Source organism: Epinephelus lanceolatus, chromosome 19 (genome assembly GCF_041903045.1).
Source record: "Epinephelus lanceolatus isolate andai-2023 chromosome 19, ASM4190304v1, whole genome shotgun sequence".
NCBI classification, from domain to species: Eukaryota; Metazoa; Chordata; class Actinopteri; order Perciformes; family Serranidae; genus Epinephelus; species Epinephelus lanceolatus.
Window position 1 is genome coordinate 22,776,642 of NC_135752.1, and position 10,551 is coordinate 22,787,192.

Genomic DNA, 10,551 nt, shown 5'->3' on the forward strand with positions numbered 1-10,551 from the left:
CTGGTAGCTATCTGCCATCCATGTGTGAGTGTGAGTAGATGGGTGAATGCGAGGCAAACTGCAGAGCACCTTGGATAACAGCACTATATAAATGCAGCCCATTTACAGAGTTCAAATGGAAACTAAGCTAACATTGCTGGAGTGGAAATGATATGAACCTTTCCACTCAGAGCTGATTACAGTTCTTGGGGTTTATATATTTCACAGCAAAATCAAAAGTGATCCACAAATTATGGCTTCATATTAGTTGGCAGGCTGCCAGGAGTGAATTTGAAAGCTACATTTTGTGGGCCAGAAATAGCTGCCACAAATTTTCCACTGAAAAGTGGATTCTGTTTACAAGTCTGTTTGAACTGTAATTGTTGAGGATTTGGCATGGTGAGGGAAATAAACCTTTTCGACATCATACTGTAGCACAGGTGCAGCTTTTGAAATGACACATGAACATGTTGGGTCGTGTAGATTGGAGAAAACCTCATGGGGAAATGGGCTAAAGTGGGGTTAGATTGTAAGAGACATCCTCCTCTAAATAGTGTTAAATGAATTGTGGTAGTCTTACGTTCTTGATAAATGTGTAGATACAATAATTTAGGCTTTCAATGAAATGTTATTTGCCATTTTCTTCTACTCCATATGCACACTACCTCTGAATTTATGTTCCAAACACTGTAAAATGGTACTACATAACCATAATTATTGTAATATAGAGGTCGACCTAGACTTTATTAGCTGGATCATGCATGTAAACTAATTCACCAAGGCATTTATTTTGCTGTGTTCCTGCGAACACCATGGCTATGCAGACATTTCAGTGTAATAAATGTCCCTCTTTTTCTCTTATCACGTTCTCTTTATTGTTCATTAACTTTATGTTATGCCTCTTTTTTAACTCCCCTCCTCTCTCCCTCATCTCACATACATTTTACATCATCTGGTGCCTCTTTTCTCTCTCTGTCCCTTTCTTCCGTCTTCCTCTCTCATTTCTGTCATCCATGATTTTTCTCTATATCCCACCCTCCTTCCTGTCCCACCATCAGTACTATTGCTGTAAGAAGGAAGAGTCCGAGTCGGAGGAGGAGGAGCCAGACTTTGCCGTTACGTCCCGCCTCCCACCGGTCCACTCCAATCACAACATTGTGGCGGCGACGGCCGCCGCCTCCTCCATCCCCAATGGCCCTGCCCTTTTCTCCACCCCTCCCATGGCCAGGAAACTGACGCGTTCACAGACCTTCTGTCCATCCTGTACGCACTATGAGCTGCCTTTCTACCTCCAGCCCCCGCCTCAGCCGCAGATCCACCATCAACCAGATGGGCTGAGGAACGGAGGTGACCGGATCAGCTACCGCAGCGTCCAGCAGCAGGACCTGGACCTGCCAGTGCCTGTGAACATTTCAAACTACCGTAAACCGAACCTGGCCCGGTCGGTCACCATGAGGGACATGTTCCAACGCAGCTGTAGCATCAGCACTGATGTTTAGCTGGGTGAGGTTGGATCTCGGTGTAAGTTTGTGCTTCAATGAACAGGGATGGCCTAGGCCGGACTGAGTCAGACTGTATTTTTGTCATCTTGACCAGTTTAGTCCAGTCTAGTGTGGTCTGATCTAGTCTGGTCTCCTTCTACTGGTCACCTCTTGCAGAATGGAGGACTCAGATGGCACTCAGGACTGGAATTTTAAAGGTACTATGCTCAGGTCCAGGACCTTACCTTTGGGCCACCATAGAGTTTAAAGTATTTTAAAAATGTTAAATTATCAAAAACATGAACTTCCTGGTTTGTTTTGTTTTGAGAAGCTCTTTTTTAACAATCAGAATGAAATTTGTTTTACAATTTGATAAAGTTTGTGTAGCCCTACTTCCTCTGGACTCCTCTACCCATGGCCTGAAAGATACACAGATTCCCGCCATGTCGAAATGACGTTATCGGCAGGGATTTTCTCTGTCATAGCTGCTACAAACAAAATATGATTAGGAGAAGTCCAGTGTTTCCCTCTCCTATGACAGGATGATCTGTCTGCTCCTCCATCCACAGATTATAGAGATTATAAAATATCACTCACCATCAGTGGAGGAAGGGGGATGTCATGTTTTAGCTGCCACCCACTGACATTTCAGATAGACTTAACTTAGGCCATAATATTTGAAGACATAAAGGGCTCACAGAAGATGGAAAATCCCCGCTTGTTTTCCATATCCTTTCATAGAGGTCTCCAGTTTTGACGGGAGGCTGGTTTCTCTGAGCGTCTGCTGACAACGCAAAGTGTATATACAGTAGACTTCAGCAGACACAGACCTCTGTGTTCTTACAGGCAGGGTGGACTAGGTGCCAAAGGGGGACGGGTTCTTGCATTTGTGTGCATTCGTGTGACTGTGCTTGCATGCATGTGTGCGTGTGTGTGTGTGTGTGTATAACTCGACCAGTTGTTATACCAGGATCTTATTCCATACGGTTAAACACAGTCTGTCACCCCTATGTATACCGAACCCAGTGGTGGGTTGCAATAACATTTTAAACATTTATTGTATAGGGTGAAGTGATTGTATTAGTTTGCCACTTTACCTTTAAATCCATGACCCAACCAGATGACGTGACAAGCTCTATTTTGTAAATGTTTATTTTAGCGATTAATGCTATAACACAGACTCAAGATGTAGGTGGCTGTCAGAGGAGTACAAAGGTTTTTACAGCAGCACTTTTAAGTGTGATATTCATTTTAGTTCTTCACTCAAGTTTCATTTCGTGGACTCTTCACTGCATTCCTTGTGTCGTCTCTGATTTGTTGATATATGGATTCATGGGCTAAAGATTAATTCACCTTTAAAGGCACATCTATAAATATTTAACAGGCCATAGCATACACTCCGGTCTCTCTCTTCTCTCGAGTCGTTGGACTGAGGAATATTTGCTCTTCCTCTGAGGTACTCAGAGAGTTCCTTCTTGGGATTGTTTTTATTTTCTGCGCTTGGCCGCCCAGCCTGGCTGGAGGGCTGATTTTCTGACTGGAGGAGCAGTGGCTGAGTTTTATGGACATGGGACACACGTTTAATGAATGAAATTATTTACTGCTTGAATTTAAGAAGAAATGCTTGTGGTTGTGTGAGGGGCTCGAAGCGGATTAGATAGTCCCTCTTGGACCTCCCCTCCTTCTCAAAATAGATGGTAAAAGCTGTTGTACCTCTCTCTCTCTGTCTCTCTGTTGATTTTATCAGCGATCATGCTCATTTATATTCCCAAAGGGTAAAACAGTGAGTGAATTTGTTTTAAGTTTTTCCTCTTGTGACATGTGCTTTCCTGCAAATACATTAAAACACACACACACACACACACACACACACACACACACACACAGAGTTCTCAATGCTATGCTTTCCTTACTTTATAAACCGATGTGACAGTTGCACAGGAAATTTAGTGCCATAAAGAACTATGAGAGAAATTTATTATAATTATTATGATTATTATTATTATTATTATTACAAGTGTATATTCAAATGCAGTGTTGCTTTTTCCCTACAGTATTTGAATTACTTGCTTTATTTTATGATCCAGCTGGTTTTTCAGACTCAGTACAGTACAGCAGAAATGTTTCTGTCCTTGTTTCTAATATATAACTAACAGACACATTGTTGCTAATAAAATGGTGTGAAAATCCTTCTGATCTGTTTTGTTCTCGTTGTTCATTTCACCAAAATGAAATGTTGAGAAAAAGGCTTTCTTGCAGCTCAAATTCATATTCAAATATTTGTGAATGTGAAGCCTGGAGAGTCATTTGTTCCATTTAAATAATTTACATATTCAAAGGTCTAGTGTGTATGATTTAGAGGCATCTTGTGCTGAGGTTGCAACCATTTCAAAGTTCTCCCGTGTGCCAGGCATGAAGGAGAAAGGTGGTCTTATCTAGAGCCAAGGTTTGGTTTGACCATTCTGGGCTGTAGAAACAACATGGAGGACTCCCTGGAAGATCACCCTCTCCATGTGTCGAATGCAGTTGAATGCCTCATTATAAGGCAGGGACGTCCAAACTTTTTTGAATGGGGGCCAGATAAAATAATGTGAAAATACTTGGGGGCCAACTGATTCTCGCATCAAATGGGTTTAAAAAAAAAAGTGAGACAAATGCAACCATTTTTATCTTTTAATGATTTATTACTACTTGATGCTTGTCTACAAACTGTATAATAGTCCTATCATTGTGAGGTGAAAGGTAAAAATGCAAAGTGATCTTGCTCAATTAACCATTATTGTGTCAAGGGCCACATATGGTATATTTTGAAAGTCAAGCTGAGGGCCAATTAAAATTGGTCTGGGGGCCACAATTGGCCCCCGGGCCAGACTTTGGACATGCCTGTTCTAAGGTAACAAATCTCTCAGTTTCAGATGATTATAAACTAACTAACAGTTATGAATATTATATTCCATTTCTGCATAAATCCCCCTAAATCCTACACATGAGACCTTTAAAACTAAGTTTTGCATTGTATGCTTTTATCCTAAGTGCTTCTTGATATAAAGGTTTGTCCAAGGACATTTACTGTGACAAGAACATGCTCCACAGGACCATATTTCTGCCGGCTGCCAAATGTTAAACAGTGGATTCAGCCATAAGCGCGGTGCATCATCCTGGATTATCTTATTTAGTGAACTGCTAAACTCAGGGTAAATATCAGCGCGCTGTAACATATGCTTAGGTCAAAGCACCACAGCACAAACAGCATGCAGAGAGTCACGCAAGAAAATGCATGATTCATTTTTGTCTAGACTGCAGGATTGAAATGGGATTTAGTACATTAGGTTTACTGCTTTACAAAGCAGCTGCGTTTGGATATCTCTTTGAAGAAAAATGTCCCATCCTAGACTGACAACAGGAATCAAATTCTGTTTTGTGTGACGCATATGTTGGCTATTTGTTGTTGATAACGCTAATAAGCCAACATCTGTTCACCAACAGTGCCAGACCAAATTCATTCAGTGCCCTAGGCCAGCTCCTCAACCTCTCTGATTATTATTAGTATTATTATCTTTATATTACTTGTAAGGGGCAACCCATGCACCAGGGTTGTCCCTTGTCACCAATCCTGTTTTATGGACAGGATCTCGAGGCGCAGCCAGGGGAGGAGGGGGTCTGGTTTGGGGACCTCAGCATTGCATCTCTGCTTTTTGCAGATGATGTGGTTCTGTTGGCTTCATCATACTGTGACCTCCAGCATGAACTGGGGCGGTTTGCAGCCAAGGGTGAAGCAGTCGGATGAGAGTCAGCACCTCCAAATCTGAGGCCATAGTTCTCTGCCGGTGAGAGATTTACAGCCTTAAGAAAGGGAGTTCAAGTATCTCAGGGTCTTGTTCACGAGTGAGGGTAGAATGGAGCCTGAGATGGATGAGCGGTTTGGTCCAGCTTCTGCAGTGATGCAAGCACTGCGCCAGACCATCGTGGTGAAGAGGGAGCTGAGCCTTAAGGCAAAGCTTTTGATTTACTGGTCCATCCATGTCCCAACCCTCACCTATGGTCATGAGCTCTGGACAGTGAGAAGAATGAGATCGAGTATACGAGTGGCCGGAAGGAGTTTCCATTGTGGGGTGGCTGGGCTCAGCCTTAGAGATAGGGTAAGGAGCTTGGACGTCCGTAAGGAGCTTGGAGTAGAGCCGCTGTGCCTTCGCGTCATTAGGAGTCAGTTGTGGTGATTCGGGCATCTGATCAGGATGCCTCCTGGGCGCCTCCTGTTGGAGGTGTTCCGGGCACGTCTCACTGATAAGAGGCCCTCGGGCGGATCCAGACCACACTGGAGGGATTACATATCTCATCTGGCCTGGGAACACCTTGGGGTCCCCCAGGAGGAGCTGGAAAGCACTGCTGGGGAGAGGGACATCTGGGGTGGTTTGCTTTGCCTGCTGCCCCCGCGACTCGGCCCCAGATAAACAGATAAAAATGGATGTATGGATGGATAGATGGGTGATAACTGTATTTGTTACTAACAAGAATCAGCGCTGATGAGAAATCGACACAAATAAACAGCTAACAAACAACAATAACAAATGAGAAAAACAATAGAAGAATGTGAAAATGTGTACATTTTGTATTCTTACTGTTTTCGTACTGCGCCCTGGATGGCTTTTGCCTTTCATTTTCTCTTAATGCTTTCCACATATACTCCACTCCGCCGTTTCCCTTATGTTCAATGTTTTTGATTGTCGCCTTTAGGAAGATCTGCCACTTTAACTAATAGAGGAAAATTACCGTTATTGCATAGCAGCAGCCCAAAGTTGTGTTCTCTGAAAGCTTACGGGAGTAAATATGTCTCCAAGAGAAACTGGTGGACCTGCTAATATGTTTTTCTGTTATGTTGATAGCCAAACATCAGACATACGGTAACAGATAAAACAGTGACGCCTGCCAAACCTCCAACAAAAGCAATAGTGATACGGTCTGTTTGCACACAGATCCAGTCACCCCTGAGGCAACGAGGTGAGAGTCATGACAGCAAACAAGTTTGAATGGGAGGGCTAAGAAACAAGAATGGGATGCTTAAGTGCAATGATAAACCAGCCTGACAGTCAAAGGCGAGGAGATGATAGCCACAATGAAAAGTCATCCATGCAGGGAGGCTAAAAGACGAAAATGGGAAGCTTTATTCTGACAATAAACTGAGTGAGTCAGAGGGGCAAGCAGACTAATCATACAATAGAAAACAACTAAAAACTATTTCAGACAGGAAATAGAGGTAGTTATATGCAGGATGAGTCAGAGCTAATGAATGAGAAATAGCACATACCACAGAGTACACAGACAGATGGAGGCGTAGAGGAGCTGATATCAAACCGAGGCCTCCCTGGCAGAGACATGAATAGCCATTTTGTGATGGCATTAATACAACAGCACTGCTTCAGACATGAAAAACCTCTCAGATTATGATGGATTCTCTTTGATGTGGATGCATTCAAACTCAAACTTCTACATGAATTGTAAGTACTGTAACAGGGAATTACTGTCACACTAACATTCCACAGGCAAGAAGAAATGGCCGGAAATGTATTTATTTATTCTCTTTATATTCAGCGTAATTTACATGCAATGATACTAGGGCTATACTTGTCTGATAACACTGCATCCAATTTGGGGTCTAGAACATGTTTAGCATACTGCAGCTTGGCTTAGAGACAAATGCTTGCCCTATCTCTACAAAGAGATATCTGCATATGTATGCAGACTGATCGCTGATGGGTTCTGAGATTGCTGCTAGCAGCTCTTTAAAAAGTAAAGGCATGTGTAGCATTCTGTTACAAACACCTGATGGGGGAATCAATACTGTTTTGATAAAGATGCTGTTGTGAGAGTGAGATTGGAGGTTTGTGGCGGTATCCTTCCATCACGGCTGACATTGTCCAGCTCAGAAGGAGTCTGCCTCATAACTGAAACAGCCAAATGATTCTGAATAGCTAAATATAACCACAGATATTTTGTCCTACGTTTAACTCCAGCCAAACCTCCAATGTGAGTGTGTATTTCTGTGGAAACACTCATTTGCATAGGTGTAGGTTTTTTTTAAAGACCTTCATACTATAAATTGATGCATAAATGCAGAAATTAGCGCATAAAAATTCACTAGAATGCAGGAAATTAAGTGTTTGACCCTCAAACCCATTGTTTCATATATGCCCCCCAGTGTTGAAACAAAATGTACAACCTTGCTGATTTGCATCTCTGTGTGTATGTTTTTGGGAGGTGTGTGTTTTGTATCATATATTTCTGTCTTTGTTTGCAAAAAAGTTTCCTGTATTTGAGTGAATAAGCGCTTGCACAGGCTTTGTGAATTATTTAGAGGCATAATCGCCTCCAGTGTAAGCAGAGCTCGTAGCACGGCCTTTAGAGGTGTATTGATGTTTTATGACACGCTTTGAATCATCCCCCTCATCTACCCCTCATCCTGCAGCAGCGCGCTCCCTCTCTCTCACCCTGTCTGTCCGCTGCATCTCTCGTGCACTCTCTCTTTCTTCTTCTTGTTCCTCTGCTATCTTTTCACCCTCCCTTACTCTCTTGTACTACATGTTGTGTGTGTATGTGTGTGTGTGTGTCTGTTTTATGGTCCCTGGCCATAATTCCCCAGCAGTGGAATTTAGATGCAGTACAGAGGAGCGGCAGGGTTTCCATGAATTATGAACATGATAGATATGAGGCTTTCCAACTAACATTACAAACCAGCGCTTCCTACCCGTTCTCCTCCTTTCCTCTTATTGTCCTGCTGTTTTCGACCTCTTGCTCTGTTCCCTCCCCTCATTACCATTGCTTGTTCTTCTGCTGCTTGAATTTTTCTTATGCTTACTTTTCTCACCGCCCCCTCTTTTATGTTCTTCCTCTTATGCATACTTTTAAAATTCTGCTTCTTTATAAGCTCTTTGTGAAAGTTTCTTCGGTGAAAGACAAAGAGGTAGTTTGGATTTCATGTCTTCAAGTTTTGAGATGTCTGTTTTGAAAAACAACAAGTTGTGTGTCCACATAGAGAGCAGGTCCTTGTCCATGGAGATCGCTATATTGCACTGCCATGTTTCTACAGTAGCCCAGAATGGAGAGACCAAACACTGGTCCTAGATAGGGCCATTCATGTTTGTGTGTCAGCTGGCAGTCCCTCCATGACAAGCAGTGTCAGAAAAGCAAAGATTATTTAACGTGAAACTGCTTTAGTCAGTGTTTTTACCCATTTAAATCACCCGATCAGATTGTTTTGGAGAGGAAGAGTCCTCTGTGGATAATTTGGCTCCTGGTAAAAACCTCCAGAATGTCTAGATCTTATCAGAGGAAAATGGTGAGCACACATTGGCAGGCACTGGGCAAGGTGCTGGTTTGCGATGTGCAGAACAGCATAGGAGAAAGACTGATTTGTAGCATGACACTGCTTTATTCAGTGTTTTTACTGGTTTTAACCATGTGCTGCATTTGTTTCGGAGAGGAAGAGACCTCTGTGGATAATTCAGCTCATGGTATAAACCTCCTGAACGATGAACACCAAAGAAATTCTAACTGGGACGAGGTTGAGCGGATTGCAATCTGCAGTCCTCACCACTAGATGCCCTTATCCATCCATCCATTTCTATCCACTTATTTGGGGCCAGCAGGCCAAGCAAAGCCCCCCAGACGTCTCTCAACACTTTCCAGCTCCTCCAGGGGGACCCTGAGGCATTCCCAGGCCAGAGGAGATATATAATCCCTCCAGCGTGTGCTAGGTCTACCAGGGGTCTTCTACCAGTGGGCCATGCCCGAGACACCTCCAGCAGGAGACGCCCAGGAGGCATCCTTATCAGATGCCTGAACCACCTCAACTGACCCCTTTGAACGTAAAGGAGCAGCGGCTCAACTCCGAGCTCCCTCCGGATGTCCAAGCTCCTCACCCTATCTCTAAGGCTGAGCCCAGTCATCCCACTGAGGAAACTCATTTCAGCTGAACCCCCTTAAATCTTACAGACTAAACCTTTGAAAAGACAGTTCAGTTTTCATCTTGGAAACATAGAAACAAAAGAAAAACTTAACTACCATTGCTACCATTTTACAGGGGGAACCAATCACATCTAATAATGACCTCAATGCCCAGAAAAAGTAAGTGGACCTTTAATTAACAAGAATTCAAAATACAAAATGTTAATTCAATAAAGACTGAGTTTTCCAGCCATGACAAGTTTTCCAGCCATGACAAGTTTTCCAGCCATGACAAGCCATGACAAGGGTATATCAAATAATACCCATCCACCTGCACACTTGACTTCTAATTACGTTCATATGAAGCATAAAGCAGCGTTTTTGACTAATAAACAAATACTGCTGCTAAATTCTGTAATGATACTGTGTTCTGTCACACAACATATGCAGAACATTGCTTGCCAATACTTTAGTCCTGTGTTTTGGCATTCCTGAGACCCCTCACCATCAATATGGACATCGCCCAGATGGCCAAAAATAAACTCAGGCAGGCTAAGCTTTGAGAGGTTGGTAGCACATTACGAAGGAGCACTTCCCTCCAACTATAGACAAAAGTACAACAAGCATCACCAACAGACACTTGCTCCCATTAACAATAACAGCAGATGTTATATTTGCTGAGACAAAGTGTCCCTGTCATCAGAGCGCTCCCAAATGAAACACATGACTTTGTGTCCTTGATTAACAAAACTCAGAGATGCATAGCAGCCATTGAGAAAATGTGACACACACACACATACACAGAGGCTTATCGCTGTGTCGGAGTTGTGGAGAAATAGCCATCCTCCACAAATCTCTCCCCCTCTGTCTCACACACACATGACTGCATGCAGGAACCATTACCGCCCAGTGTGTGTAATCTTGTGATTTCTAAAAGGAGAAAAGGCCATGCCTCCTGTCTGAATTTTTCATTCCAGACCCTCTCTGTCTCTGTATAACAACTAATAAATAAGCAATGAATCCTGAGGACATAAAGCAGAATGGACTCGATTTTATGTCCTCCACACCCCCAACACCAACCCCCCTCCCCTGGATACACACTTTATCTGCTTTCTGTCTCACTCTCCTCTTGTCTCTTTGAACCCTGTCT

At 43.0% G+C, this 10,551-nt stretch overlaps 1 protein-coding gene across 1 annotated transcript in view; it reads left to right on the forward strand.

Annotated features, from left to right (window-relative positions):
* Positions 1-3,656, forward strand: part of LOC117269213 (protein FAM163B) — a 33,354-nt gene extending 29,698 nt beyond the window's left edge. Inside the window, exon 3 of the mRNA XM_033646088.2 lies at positions 1,038-3,656. Coding sequence (XP_033501979.1) covers positions 1,038-1,478 — 441 coding nt within the window. The 3' untranslated portion in view covers positions 1,479-3,656. The remainder of the gene's footprint in view (positions 1-1,037) is intronic.
* The last annotated feature ends 6,895 nt before the right edge of the window (positions 3,657-10,551 follow it).